Here is a 14,673-nt window from a genome sequence, read left to right as displayed (position 1 = left end):
CAAACCAAACAGACAAGTTATGTCCTACAAAAAAACAAAACAAATCATATACAATCATAGTCAACTTTAAGGAAAAATGTCTGATATATTGGTCAGCTGTATAGTTTAAAAACATCTTAGTAAAATGAAAGGTTTATTAACTTTCATGTATAATCCAGACTGTATTGTGTATAATACTAATTTTACACGCTACTGCTGACAGAAAGAAAACAGGTCTCTCGATGTACTGTACATTCACACGTAACTAAACGCTTATGTTACTTCCAATAAGTGGATTAGCCCGATGTTCCTAAGATGAGAACAAACTACTTTGCATCTGTACAGAAAAATGACCTCCAATCCTCAAATATTCACAACTTTTTTTTTTTCTTTTTCTTAGTTTATCTTAAAAAGGAAGTTCTTATATAGTCCTTATCAGAGGAGATATTGCTTTTAAAGACTGCATGAGTTCGCTTAGGTACGTACACAAGACTACATGGCACTTCTACAGAGCATTTGGGGCAAATCGATTCTCATTCCCTTTCCGCTCTCCTTCCTCCCTCCTGCCGAGGACATTCTGATTGTCAATGCTCTGAAGCAAAGAGTGAAACATTCTCAAAGGCAGTCTGAAGTAAACAAAAACACTTTTTACACGTCCACCTCTCCTCCCTCAGAAGCAATACTGAAAATAGTTAACAATAAACATTCCTATCGTGAATATATTTCGTCCATTTCTTTTAGCGGACACGACTCGAGCTGTCTTTGTTTTTTCTCCAAAAAATAACTTCTTTCTTAAAACCTCATTAGAAATTCTCTTGCAGCGATGCCAAAATTCCTATCACTAAGCCCACCCCCTCCCCTGCCTATTCACTGGTACATAGCAGACACTGTCTTGATAAAGTGAAGAAAACCCCCTAACACTGTCTCAACAGCTTTTAACTGGCTCACGTCTCCTCTCGTGTCATTTTCCCAAAGGTGCAATGTGACTTTGAAAGCTTACCAACTAAATGAGCGTTCAATTTTGACCTACTTAGGGCCCAGGCTACATTTTGTATTGCTCTGGGCAGCCTGCGAGCTCCTCGTCTCTTGGAAACGTCGGAGCTGAAATGCTGAGTACCATATAAGTCCATATCCAAACTCCCCTGCAATGTCCGTCTTTCGCAAATTTGCTTAAGGTGCTGAAGTAAGAGCAATCAAAGTGTACAGTATGTGTGTGTTTATAGTGTGTCCACTCAGCATACATACAGTCTTTAGTGTGCTTGTTCAATCAGCACTAGTGCAAATTCATTTCAGCTGGTCTGTTTCTTTCTTTCTTTTTCTTTCTTTCTTTCATACGGGACAGTCTATCTCTGTTTCTCTCATCCCTCACCGCTCGGACAAAAGATGTGTTGCCATGGTTTCATCCTTGATGTGGATGCCCTTCAGAAAGCTAGGATCAACACACTCATCTGTCAGCGTTTGAGATGTCTTTCTTTTGCATTTTCAGCTGGTATAATTCGCCAGATCTCGTCTCCTTTTTCTCGCTTCTTCTCTGCGGGACTGCCATTGTTAACAGCAGCGTTGTGACATCAGTTCATCTGTCCAGTGGTGGGTCCTGGTCCCTTTCTCAGAGTGGTCCCACCTACACAAAAGAAAAGATACTGTCAGCTAAATAGTACACATACTTCTGGCTTCTGCTTCAGCGGCAGACGTTTCACTTACCCCCTCTTTTTAGCTTATGAATGCTGCAGGTTCAAAAGTAAATCATTCAGCCGTTTCCTCCTCTGTTCTCTGCTGCAAACTTCTCCTTCCCCTTGTTTTTCTTCCTCTCCCTCCTCCTCATGTCTGCTGTGGGTTTTGGTGGGCTGGAGTGAACAAGTATGCACAGTTAATTTCAAAAGCAGATTTTTTATCCTTGTGGAATTTTTGCATTGTTAATATATATATATATATATATTTTAATGTTTGTAGATTTGTTGACTCACACAGGGGCTGGCAGTGAACGAGCTGGAGGTGTCCTGACTTTGGTGGGGGGGGTCACTGCTGATAACCGTCACTTCCACCCCCACTGGATGATCTGAGGGTCAAAGGCCAAAGAGTTTTCTGTATGTTAGTGAAGGCGACGTAGGAGGGAATGAAAACTGCGCTCGTTTCTTTTACAGAAATGTCTGTAATTATGCAAGTGTCCTTATTTCCCCTTGATTTCTATCTGCAATCAGTCATGGAGTCTTTGATGGAAACTGTGTGTGGTTTCACTGTTAATGGGGAAAGTTGATGCCTGCTGGGTTCTTGGACACCAGCGGTGGATGACAGAAATGGGGAAACATTTCTGCAGGCTGAATTCTGTGGTTGGAAAACCACTTAGTTTTTGTTGCTGAGTATGATATGCAGAGACAAGCCAGTTGTGAGGACGGCGGTCTGTACGGCACACACGTACACATACATGCACACGTGGAGGAAAAGACACAACACAAGACGCCGAAAGAAGTCGGTAGAAATGAAAATGTATAGAGTCTAAACCACATACACGGGGGCATACACGAACACCTACAGAAACAAAAACTAACACACACACTTGCTTCATGGACCTGACTTGATGTGGCTGTCGTCCCCATTGGCTCCTTCACAGGACAGATGTCGTGAGTCGCCCTCCTCTCCCTCCCCCTCTGCGTCTCGTTCTCTCTCCCTCTCTATTCTCATCCGGATTTGTCTGTCTCTCACCAGCTCCCAGTTCCTCACAAGGAACACATGGTGCTTCACCACAAAGCTCCTGGCCCGGCACAAATGGAGAAACATGAACTGCTGACATTAGTTCAATAATATCGCAACAAATAGTTTAATGTGAAACGCGAATCGTCGTGTACTTTCCGTACCTCTCGCTGCTGGTCAAAGGCTCCATGTCGAGGTGCGGGAACAAGCTGGTAATGTCACTGGAGCTCTCCTCCTTTACAATAAATGCAGAGACGCGCGTAAGCTTCGGGACAGATAATTGCAAAAACATTCATCACTGGAATCAAATAACCACGAGCCACAAAAAACTCACCGCTGTCTGCTGATATGATGCAGTCCTCTCTTTCAGCCGGCCTGAGTGAATCAGAGAGAAAGAAACACGGTAAGAAAGAAATTATCCGACAAGTCAGCTAAACCTGACAACATCTAACAACTGCTGTAACACTGTAATAGCGGCGACTCACAGTAACGCCGCTTCCTCTTCAGGGGGACAGCAGGCTGTCGGTGAAGCTGTAACCAAACAACATGAAAGTTAGATCCAAGGACATTATTTTAAAAGCTTGTGCCCTGCAAAGTCTGATCTGGTGTGACTGTACCTGGTTGTGCTGCCAGAGCCACATCACATCATAGGGCAGCTGGAAATGAATTCTTTTTAGCCTCAGGTACTTCCCTGAAGAAGATAAAGTGAGCTTAGCTGCATTACTACAAGAACATAGTACACACTAGCAGTGTTTACATTTTCTTATATACTCACCGACATGGATGGGAGCAGGTAAAAGGCTGTACTCGTTCTCCCCTGGCGTGTACTCCATGTTCTCTTTGCAGTTCTTCTGGGTTTGGGAGGGGGGGCTAGGAAAGATGCATAATAAATATTTAAACAAACAAACAAAAAATAAAAAACAGATAACGGAAAAAAAAAACCCCATTATAATAGTTCGTTTATGGATTCAGTCAACTCACTCTGTAGTTTTGTAATCATCAGAGTAAAGACCTGCCCTCAGGAATTTCTTCCTGGGAGGACCATCGGCCTTTTCCTCTCTTTGGATGGTTACGGGTTGGGGCGGAGCCTGGTCGACGTCTGACTGGCTAAAACATTCAGGGAGGGCGTCGCACTCGGATTTATCCTCAGCGACACTAAAAAGGAAAGCACAAAGAGAGAGATAGAATGATAGAGAGGGAAAAGAAAGAGAGAAAGGCACTGGTTTAGCACACAGTGCTGAAAACGATGGGTTAATAGGACAGTAGTGAGTGGTTGTATTGAATTTTCAAGTCAACCAGCTCAGGTGTTTACCTCTGATGACAGGGCGAGTCACTGTGTTTTCTCTTCCGTCCTCTCTTCCTCTTGGCCTGCAGCTCCGACTCCGTCACCTGCTGCGCCGTGTCGCCTCCTCCCCTGTCTCTCTCTGGCAGTCTTTCTTCTGTTCTCCCTCCCACTTCTCTCTCATCTCTGACGTGGCTGTGTCCTGGCAAGATTTCAGGTGAGGACATGGACGGCGTTGCAGATAAGTGCGCGGGGGAGGACACAGAGGAGGGCAGCGGGTGCTTCCTGGGCCGTCCTGGCCTTCTTTTGTTCTTCAGCGCCGCGCTGTCTGACGTTGGCACACTTTTCTGCTGCCCTCGGCTTCTCGAGTCACCTTGTAAACCTGAAGTCATCGAAATAACAAGGGGGGGGGGCAGTCGGAGGCATGAGGGGAGGGTGGGGTGTAAGTGGTGGAGAGGAAATGAGACAGATGTGGATCTGTGATTGAGCCGGCAGGAGGTGTGAGGTGAGGCCAGTCTAGGCTGAGTCATGCACATAGGCCGCACATTAGGTGAGTCACAACATTTCCTCTGACCATTTCACTTCTGGGAAACACATTAAAAAGTGATTTATGCACGCCACAAAAAACAAGGAAAAGAAAAACAGACATAAACACGGTGCATCATGCATACTTTTTCAGTGAGCATGCACAAATATGCACTAAGCACACTATTTATTTTTTACAAATTCGGTTACTGTGAAATACAACCCCAGAAAGCTCAGCAGCTACAGACGGCGAACGGATGTCAAATATATTCCTCCGCTTGCAAAAACATTTTTCCTTTGCCCCCCGTCTGACCTCTGTGCTATTCCTTTATCCATCTCTCTGAGGTCATTCGTCTTTTTGTTCCATTTTCCACTGCCAGTGACAAGACTGACCACTCTTTCCTTATTGGATTTTTCCAAGTCAAATAGGCCTTGTTGGGCAGCAGTGAGGGATAGGCCAATCTTTAAATAGCCAATCTGGTGGTTAACTAATGACTGTTCTCACTGGGTAGCCCTAGGCTGCAACAGCGTGTGGTTCACTGCCGACCAGGAAGATTTCAAAGATTTTCTGGCAGATTCCCATCAAGACGCTGCTCTCCTGCTATAACACTTTATAAAAATTCCAGCAGATAGTGGTTGCTGAGAGGCTGTGTGTTTGTGTCAGGCATCGGCTCTCGCACAGCAGAGAGAGTCTGAAATTAGCTATAAAAAGAATGGAGTCTGATTTCCTCTCAAACACCCTCCAGGCTTTTGATGCATGGCTTAACAACACCTGAGAAAAAGCAGCGCTGTCCCTATACTGGGGACACTACTGGTAGCACAGTTTCATCTCCACATTGCACAAATATAAAAATCTGTCATACCGTGCAAGTGGAAAGAAGCTCTTGGCATAAATCTTATTCACTCGGCTAGCTGTCATGATTTGCTCGCTGCTGTCATATTTCAGTGGTAGGTACATTTGATGATAGATTCCCTGCTTTATCTAGATTACTGTCAGTATCCTATATATTCATATTCTCCGCCATTGACACAGTAGCAGAACACAACAGCCTATTCACAAAACTCAAAATGCTCTCAGTGGAGATTTCTGTAGCATTCATCAGCACAGTCACGCTGTCATGTGATCGCAGCCTCGCACTGATCGATCGGGTGAAAGCAAAGACTCGTCAGAGATCAAATCATTCATGCACCCTCACCTGCGTCTCTCCTCTCTGTCCACGCCGGTTCGTGTCTCCTCCACGACCTCTCTACATTTCCTTGATTCCTAATGGCCAATCCACTGCTCAGACCCCTCCCTCCTGTTGCTATGGCAGCAGACGTGAACAGGTTGGTGTGTGTCGGCGATGGGGACGTCCTGTACAGATGCGACTCTTGAACATCCTCGTCCCCATCTTCGTCCTCGCCGTCCGACGCGATCAGTCTTCCTGCATGCTGGTCTCCGGTGAAGCCTCTCCAGCTGGGGTTTGAGTTTCCGAACGCTGTAGCTCCCAGACTCCCAAATTTCGCCCAGCTCTGACCCAGGCCGCCCCATCCTCCTCCGAATGAAGACAGGTGAGAGGATCCCAGCCCCAGTGACGTGAGCGAAGTGTGTTTGTACCTGTCTGCGGACGATGACGATGAGGCAGCGGCAGCAGCGACAGCGGAAAAGGAATCATTTCCATTCTCACGCAGCCAAGTTGATTCTTTACCCAGCATGCTCCCTGTTCCCCTTGCCACTTTCCTTCCTCCTTCTCCTTGCCCCAAAACGAACCCCAACCTTGACTTTGAGCAGGCCAGCCCCTCTCGTTCCACTCCATCTTCCTCCTCGTCCTCGTGTATCTCCTCCTCCTCGTCCACGTCTCGTTCGCAGTGCCTGTGACGATGTTTATGTTTGTGTTTGTGTTCACTCCTCCCGCAGCCGTAAGAGAAGCCGGATGCGAACCCTGAGCCGAGGTGTGGCCGTCCTCCACTGCCTACCCCGATATCCCCTTCGATTTCCCCTCCTAAAGCTCCCTCCCTCAGCAGCCTACTCCTCCGCCTGTGAAACCTAGGTGGATTAAGGAGAAAGTGGGCGTGGTGGGGCTGATGAGGGGCATACTGGTGGGGAGATGGAAGCGTGTAGGAGGGGAGGTGGTGGTAAAGTGTTGTGGTTGTGGGATAGCTGTTGTAGAAGCCCATATTCTCAATGGTCTCCTGAAACTTTGAAGGGCAGCCGCATTGCCTGCGGTCTGGCTTTCTGTTGCAGTGGCAAGGGTAGAAAGGCTGCGGGGAGAACGTGGGATTAGCAGAGAAAGATGACGGGTGAGGAGAGTAGAAGCCATTTAGATTGATCCTGAAAATGTTGGAGCGGTGGGAAGAGGAGGAATGATGTCGCCTTCCTCCGGCAGCATTCGCACTCCCATCAAAGCCTTGTCCCAGTCCTGTCCTCGCCCAGCTACGCCGTCCGATATGTACCTCGCTGAACTGACTGATTAAGTCTTCGAGTTCGGCCAGAAACTCTGGGTCCTGCAGGTGCAGCTGCTGGTGCTTCTTCTTGTGTTTATTTTTCTGTCTCTTCAGTGCATTGTGCCCAACACAGGAATAATAGTCCGAATGAGTGCACTTGTTGTGTCCTGGACAGGGGCAGGGACACAAGCAGGTACAGGAAGGAGAACAATCGTAATCCCTGCGCCTATGTCGATGTCGGTCTCTGTGCCGCTCCATGGTATTTGAGTTGGCCATGGGGTTGGTGTGTCTGGGGATGTGAGACAGAGGCAAAGAGACTGGAGAGGGACAGTCCATGATGGAAGAAAGGTGCCTTTGACCACCTAGAATCGCTCCTGACCCCTGACCCATCCTCAACACGCCCCGAGGTCCCCTCATCTCCCCTCGCTCAGAGACGCTATTGTTGTCCGTTCCGATCCCGCTGTCGCTGGGCAGGGTCTCTTCGCTGTGTGATTCACTCCTCGGGGACGGGGTGGCCTCTTTCAGGTGGCCAGGAGAGCCAGGTGTGTGATGCAGTGGAGGGGTGGGGCAAGAGAGCTTACATGAAGACTGGTGAAAGGGGAAGTGATGCCTTCCCTGACATGGACAGCTCTTCTTCACAAAGGGAGAGAGCGATGAGGAGGAGGGAGGACGGGGGGAGGTACAGGAGGAGGATGGGGAGGGGAGGTAGAAGGGGTGAGGAAAAAGTAGGGAGGATGTTGGTTCTGCGAGGCTGCCCTCACTGTAAGGACTCTGGGCCCCGCTGGAGTGAGTAAGAGATGGGGAGGGAAACGGGTGAGACGGAGGAGGCTGGGGTTGGTTAGTCGAGAAGAGAGAAGTTTCTGAGGGACTGGTAAACAGAGAGGAGTGAGTGGAGTTCTGGGAGTTTGAATTTAGGTTGGCGGTTTGGGATTTAGGCTTGCGTCCTCGCCTCTTGCCCATGTAGATGGTCCCCCTCTTGCTCACATTGATCTGAGGGCCTAGCTTACTTCCAAAGGAGGAGGACAGGGCTGAGAGTGTGTGTACTGTTGTAGCCTCTATCGATTTACACATTCTCTGAGAAGTCTCACCATCTGCTGCCTCTCCTGCCCTTCCTTCCTTTCCTAAATACCCAGACAGCATTACTTTGTGAAATCTCCTCTTCTTTCTTTTCTTCATCTCATTAATCAGCCTCCTGAGCTTTAGCTGCCTGTTTCCCTTTTCAGGGGGGTGAAAATCTTTACCACTCACTGTATGATCAGCGTGATTTAGTGCATCTCCACTCGCCTCCTCGGGGAAAGGTCGTTTGGGAGGCCGGCCACGCTTCTTGGGGCTGGATTTAGACTGAGCCACACACTGCAGTATTGCACTTGGCTCCAGCACAGGGGCTTTCGGAACTCCGTCACAGCCCCGGAGAGGCACCTCAGTTGCGATATCGTTTGGTGTAAGCTGAGGGGGAGGTTCGTCTAAACTAGAGCTGTAGGATTTAGGACGACCCCTTTTTCGGGCCGTGTTTATGGGGTTTCTGGAAGAAGGGGGGCTGGATTCTGATGTGGGGTGATTCTGCTTTGGGGTTGGAGGTTTGGTTGCAGAAGACACTGGGGAGGAGCTGTTGGTTAGGGAGCCAGAGGTTGCTGGGTGTGACTCATCACTCTGCTGAATAGTGGCTTTGGCAGGAAGGGGCGTCTTGGTGTTCTGGGTGAAACTCAGTAAAGGATTTTGTAGTGAATCAGAAGGAGCTTCCTGATTTTCCACTCTCTGGGCCCGGTGCACCAGCTTGGTCCAGCTGGGCCTTCTGGCTTTACGTTTTTTGAGCGGTCGGCTATCCTGCTCTTGTGGGGAAGAAGGGGGAGAAATGGGAGAATGGGCAGAAGGCGTGGGCACAGGGGGAGGAGCAGAAGAGGAGGGGTGGCTTGGAGGCACTGTTGAATGTCTCGAGACGTCCTGTTCTTTTGATTTACTCGTGTCACCTGTTGTTGTTGCTGCCTCAGCTTGTTTAACTGACTTGCAACTGTCATCTGTCTTCTCCTTCTCATCTGGTCTGCCTGTATTCACTAATTTGCAGGTTTTATCTAGCTTGCCGTTGTCAGCAGTTTCCCCACATTTTGCACTGTTATCCTCTATTCTTTGTCTGTCTGGGCTGAGCTTATCCCTCTTTTTCTCAACCTTTCCTCTGTCACTCTTTAGATCATCACTTCTATGTCGTTCATCCTTTTCTTTTCCATGTCTCGATTTCCCATCCTTCCCTTTTTCCTTTTTCTTCTTCTTACCCTCCTCCTTTCTGCCCTCGTTTTTTGCTTTATCAGCCTCCAGCCTATCTCGCTTCGACTTCTTGTCTTTGCGTTTCTCTTTTTTTGCTTTTCTCTCTTTCTCTCTCTTTTTCTCCAGCGGGTGCTCTACAGAGGGATCGTGACCTTGGGATTGGACAGAGAGTTCCACAGCGGGGGATGACTGCGGTTTTGGGGTAATTGAGGGATAGGAGGGAGATTCTGGCCTGCTCTTATTGGAAAGGCTAAGTTCTTTATGGGAACCAGTGGAGACTGGAGGTCTTGTTGAAGAGTCCATGGAAGAAGTAGAGGTGGAAGTGCTGTGTTTTCCAACTTTGACTTTGGATGAAGTAGGAGTGCCAAGAATGTTAGAGGAGCCTTTCCCATTGGACAGGCCCTTCTGTTTGGTTGTCTGTACCAAACCATTATGCTTCTTGGAGGTGTTTTCATCATTCCTGGTTTCCAGTGGAGCTTGTGTCTGGATGCATGGGCTGGAAGGAGTAGTTGAAGCTGCCTGGTCTGTTGTGGGTGAGCAGGGTTTGGGTCCTGCAAGGACGGGCTGGCCATTGACGCTCTGAGATTTGTCTTTCTTCACTCTCTCAGATGAATTCACCTCTGTCTTATCGGCCAGCTTGATAGGAACCTGAGAGATGAAAAACAGAGAAAAAAGAAAGAAAGAAAAAAGCAAATCTCTGTCATAGGCATCTTTTAGTTTGCCGTCAACAACAGTGACGGACAATGAAAAAGAGACTGTAACTGAAATTCTTTTGTTATTGTTCCCCATTAAAAAGGACAGTGAAGATAAAAACGACTCAATCAAGCAGGGAAACGAGGGCACACCGAGGAGGAGAGAGTGGAAACAGGAATGGGGTTGACAAAGAGAGGAGAAATACAAAGGCAGAGAAACGGAGAGGAAGGGAGTGGGACAGGGACAGAGGGGGAGTGAAAGATAAATGAGAGCAGGTAGAGAAAAGAGGGGATGTAAAAATAGAAGAGAGGGACAGATATAGAGAGCCAAGCAGAGACAGAAAGAGAGGGAGAGAAAGCCTTGCTATTGGTGGCTATAAATTGCCACTAATACAGATGAGAAGGCTTGACATTTCATACTTGTTCTGTAATTTTGGTATGCTGTAGCTTGAGTGGCGTTTGTGCAGCTAAAGCTATAAGCTTTCCCTTGGGTGATTGTCATAAGGACTGATGGGCCAGTGTCTGTAATAACTCCAAGCGGTTGCCGTGCTGTTGTCCTATTTATAGGTCTGTTTTTAAAATGCACTGCTTGAGTTTCAGGATTGAGACAATGGCTGTTAGATAGATATTACAAGTGAGCTCAATGCTGGGTGATTTTGCACCACATCAAAGACTCTATGAGAATGGTGGTTAGCTGTAAAAAGCCTAAACAAAGCACAAAGGTGCCATTTCTCAAGCTAACTTCAGCTAATTGCAGATTTATTCAGATTCAGATCAACTTTATTAATCCCCCTAAAAAAGGGCAATCTGTTGGCAGCTGACACGAGGAACGCTGCACATATGTGAGGCCTTGTCCTTAACTTACCTGTTTGGCAGACTTCGTCCCTTGGCTGGTTACGACAGGGACAGAGGCCGGGCTGGAAGCTGTAGAAAATGTCGGTGACAGCGACAGTGACTGTGATGACGAAGACAACAACGGTATTGATGATGTAACTGGTGGTGAAGCAGCAGATGCAGTTTGTTTGGATGTGGTCTGGACAGCATCCAAGCCTGAGTGTTGCTCTCTGTTTGCTTCGTCTGGGGCAGAGCTGGTTTTACTCTGCTGGCCTGCTCCCCCTCCTTCTCCATCGCCCTTTAGCAAACCCCCCCTGCCTTGTCTCTGATAGGTCCTGATGGTGGGCTTGCAGACGTAGCTCTCCAAGATCTTGGGCGGTTTCTTGGTGCGCTTGGTTTGGAGACCAATTCGGACTCTTACATTCCCCTCGGGGCAGCTGGCCTCTCTGCCAGAGAGCTGAAGCTGTTGCTGCCCCACGCTGCCACAGCGCCCCTCGATGAGCAGCTCCAGCACTGCCCCCTTGTCTCCTTCTCTCTTTCTTCCTCCTCCCTTTTTGTCCTCCTCCTTTTTCCCCACTGCCTCGCCATTCTCTACTTCCCCTCTCCTCTTTTTCTCTGCCACTTGGTCCTGCTCAGAGTCTTCAGGTGCAGAGGCGGGGTCCAGAGTGGAGGCTGTGGTCGGAGGGGTTCCCCCCTTCACTCTCTGGTCCATCAGAGAAGTCGGGGGGAGAAGTAGGATGCTGTGAGGTTACCAGTACAACACTTTAAAACGACTCCAGTGGGGTTGGTGGGGTCAAGGGTGAAGAGCAGAATGCAGGTGTCGATCACAAGGGTCACAAAAAAAAAAGATCCAGTAAGAGTCCAAGTGCAGCTCTGTACCTTCATCCGGCAAGGGAAGGTCTCTCTGATGTCCTTTACAGTTACACTGAGACAGAGTAAAAGGCAGAAGGAAAGTGGAAGAAAAGACAGAAAGATAGAGAGGCCAGTGATTAGTCATTTCAGTGAGCTAAGATGTTGAACAGCAGCAGTACAGGAATTGAGGGGAAAGTCCCCTTCCTTCAGGCAGCTGTAGCGAGGTGCTAAAGTCTGTGTCCACAGAGATGATCTCATCATCCAGAAAACCCAGGAGGCCAATCAACGTTGCTGATTCCCAGAATGTCGGCATTAGCTGGAAGACTGACTTACATTCCCCCCAAAAAAACAGCCTGGGCTAGTTCGCTCCGACAATCCGCAAATATCGATGGAGCTAAAAGACAGCGAACACACCCCAAACCTCTACACTCTTCACTTATGTCGTAATCCTTCCCGTGTCTCTCCGCAAATCAATCTATCAATCAATCAGCTTCTGGCTAATTCAAACACTTGATCCAGTCTCCTCCCCTGCTCCCTCCACTGTCTTTGCGCCTTCTGTTCTCAGCTACTCCCACAAGCACTCCTCCTCCCACCCTTCCCGCTGCTGTACTTTCTTTTCTCTCCGAAACTCCCCTTTTCATGTTTGGCAGTAAGCTTTTGCATGCATTCTCTATTAGTCCCTCCACTCTCTCTCTCTCTCACTCTGTGTGTGTGTGTGTGTGTAGACCACACAGTAAAATGGTCAACTCATACACTGTATCCATGTTAATCAGAACCATATTTCCTCTTCCTTGTCGTTCTTTTCCTTCTCTCCAACTTAAATCTCTCCATTCACAGTCCGACTGTTCCCCTCCTCCCCTTTCAGTAGTGGTAACACAAATCCGTAGGAAAGGGTAAAACTTATTTTTGGAAAGGAGCGCAAATTCCTCCTCCTCCCATTGCTTCCTCTAAGTCAAGTAAGCTTTTCATTGACCCCCATTGTAAATGGCCTTTTAATGTGACATTATAGTGAAGTAACACACCCTAAAATAACATTCTCCTCACCAGGAAAAAACTTTCACTCTCATTCGTGGTGTTTCCAGACCGCTTTTCAACGTGTCGAAGGGAAGCAGCATCTTTCTGTCATGCTTCCTTCATTATTCGCTCTCCCTCATTAAGGGAGACACTCATCCATTTTCTAATAAAACACACCCGGGCAAGCATTCTTGCAGCTCTCTCCTGAGCGCCTCTTATGAAATAGCTCATCTGTCTCTCAGCGCTCTGAACTGCCCCCTTAGACTTACGAGAGCATCTCAGATAATGTTTTCATTTAAGAGCTCAGTGGGCTATCTCTCGTGCCTCTTGGTCCCTCCACACCCAAACCCTTCCCTTGAATCATAGAAGCTCAAATCAACATCTGTTTCAGTAACCGCTGTTATGTAACAGTTTTGGAAAGCATTTCCAAGACCAGTCCTCCTTACAATGAAAGAAAATGAGCGTAGAGGTGGACAGTGGTCCTCTTGAACTTAACTGCGGCAACTTTTATTATCAAGTCCACTCCAGAAGCCTGTACGGAGGGGCCGTGAGCACAAGCAGTATGAGTTACAAACCTGTTTGTGAAAACTCGCCATAAGAGGAGAGCCAGAGTGGCAGGTTTTCAGACTTAAAAGGGCAAGCCCATTCAGCATCAGTCAGAGTGCATACTAATGGCTTTTTATAGTCTCCAGAACTATACCTCTCACACATAACTCAAAATTATTCTAACATTAGACCAGAAGCTATTTCCAGTGACAGGATGATGGGTTGACTTGACACTGTAGTCAGTGCGGTGGCTCGGGAGCGCCGAAGCAACGATTAAATCATGATAATGGCCCACCATATTTCCAGCCATCATCACCATCCCATGACAGCGTTATCATCGATAACTACAACACTATTATCATCTGCCTGACAACAGCATGAGCCCAGCTGGAAATTGGGCCCCTGTGATGGCATCTGAAATCACTGAACCACGAAGCCTCGCGGTAAGCGTACGGGGAAGTTTCTCACGTGAGTCCCCCTCCTCAGACGCGCACACGCACACACACTTTCCCTCTAGTTAGTGCGTTGGCCGTACATTGTGTACCCGGGTCGCAGCTGCGTAGGCTCACTGATGTTGCTACTGTAGATACAGTATGGGCAGTGGGGGTGTTACCGCACTGGAGCAACCTATCACTGGTTTACCGAGGACGTCAACAGGAGCTTCCTTCTCCATAATGACTTTGCGCACCTCGGAAAATCACTACCCGCCTGATGCTGTCGCACTTACAAATGATACACACATGCACGTGTTGTTGTTGTCGTCACTCCTGTCTCCTATTTTGAGACATATCGCACATCTACGCGCCCTAAAACATGACCCAGCTGCACGTTTCAAACTCAACATGGAAGTGGGAGGCTACGTAGCACGAAAAAATGTGCTTGCTGGTAGTGTTTGTGCTGGTGCGGATTAGTACCGAGCCACCTTTTTCCTCAGCCCCCCCTCCCCGCCTCTCCTCTCTCTCGCTCTCTCTCTCTTCTATCTGTCCTCTGCCAGTCCTTCTGCTGGTGTCAGCAACATTGAAATAAGAAATATCACCGTGCGGGGAGAACAGAGGGGAGGGAAACACACTCGGCAACAAGGGATAAAATTAGCGCAAAGCGGATGCACAAAATTCTTAACCTGCTGCGCTTTGAGCCCGCTGATGATGACAGGCCTGCACGCATTAATACGGACTGCCATGACAAGCAGTAATAAGGCTACGTAGGCTACTTACCCCGAGAGCGCGTCCCAGAGCCAACTGCGTTTAGGCAGGAGGTTAAGGTGTTGCTGTCCTGCTCTCCCCTTTCGCACCAGCGGCGATCCACGGCTTTTTGGTGCATTAGATGTTGCTTTGATTACATAACTAAGGCCAGCGGAGGTTAAAACACCCCCTAAAACCGAGTTTCAGTCCCATCAGAGCGCAGAGCCTACTGTGTAACAACATTGGCGCGGGTGTTTTCATAATCATACAGTCGACGGATCTCCGTCGGCGCGTCTCCGCAGCTAGGTGGCGGACTGGTTACGCTGGATCTTATTTTTTTTATTTTTTTGCCTACTTCTCTCTCTACCTCCTCTCTCTCTTTCTCGCTCTCTCTCTC

General features: G+C 48.1%; 1 protein-coding gene across 4 annotated transcripts; it reads right to left on the bottom strand.

The window, feature by feature from the left end:
* LOC102193086 (histone-lysine N-methyltransferase ASH1L) lies at positions 1-14,623 on the bottom strand. 4 transcript variants are annotated; one of them, XM_005732078.1, is made up of 14 exons: positions 14,310-14,622; positions 10,715-11,608; positions 5,671-9,805; positions 3,980-4,331; positions 3,649-3,822; positions 3,443-3,537; positions 3,285-3,358; positions 3,153-3,198; positions 3,002-3,042; positions 2,832-2,902; positions 2,547-2,728; positions 1,944-2,035; positions 1,681-1,823; positions 1-1,600 (listed from the first exon to the last, which is right to left on the bottom strand). In XM_005732078.1, the coding sequence occupies exons 2-13, from the start codon at positions 11,393-11,395 to the stop codon at positions 1,695-1,697; spliced, it is 6,072 nt and encodes a 2,023-aa protein (XP_005732135.1). In that variant the 5' UTR covers positions 11,396-11,608; positions 14,310-14,622; the 3' UTR covers positions 1-1,600; positions 1,681-1,694. The 4 variants fall into 4 exon arrangements, 3 of the variants coding, with proteins under 3 accessions (XP_005732135.1, XP_005732136.1, XP_005732137.1); XR_311703.1 differs by lacking the exon at positions 1-1,600 and having other exon boundaries at positions 1,757-1,823; positions 2,552-2,728; positions 14,310-14,623; XM_005732079.1 differs by lacking the exons at positions 1-1,600; positions 1,681-1,823 and having other exon boundaries at positions 1,971-2,035; positions 2,534-2,728; positions 14,310-14,623.
* Positions 14,624-14,673: the final 50 nt, after the last annotated feature.

Source organism: Pundamilia nyererei, unplaced genomic scaffold (genome assembly GCF_000239375.1).
Source record: "Pundamilia nyererei isolate P.nyererei 1_Seehausen unplaced genomic scaffold, PunNye1.0 scaffold00045, whole genome shotgun sequence".
NCBI classification, from domain to species: domain Eukaryota; kingdom Metazoa; phylum Chordata; class Actinopteri; order Cichliformes; family Cichlidae; genus Pundamilia; species Pundamilia nyererei.
This window is presented reverse-complemented; position numbering and strand designations above follow the sequence as displayed.

Coding starts and splice junctions, on each gene's coding strand:
- LOC102193086 (XM_005732078.1), bottom strand. CDS start 11,395: ATGGACCAGAGAGTGAAGGGGGGAACCCCTCCGACCACAGCCTCCACT. Junction 2,036..2,546: donor CGACAGCCACATCAAGTCAG/GTCCATGAAGCA, acceptor TTTGACCCTCAG/ATCATCCAGTGGGGGTGGAA. Junction 1,824..1,943: donor CGTTCACTGCCAGCCCCTGT/GTGAGTCAACAA, acceptor TGTTCACTCCAG/CCCACCAAAACCCACAGCAG.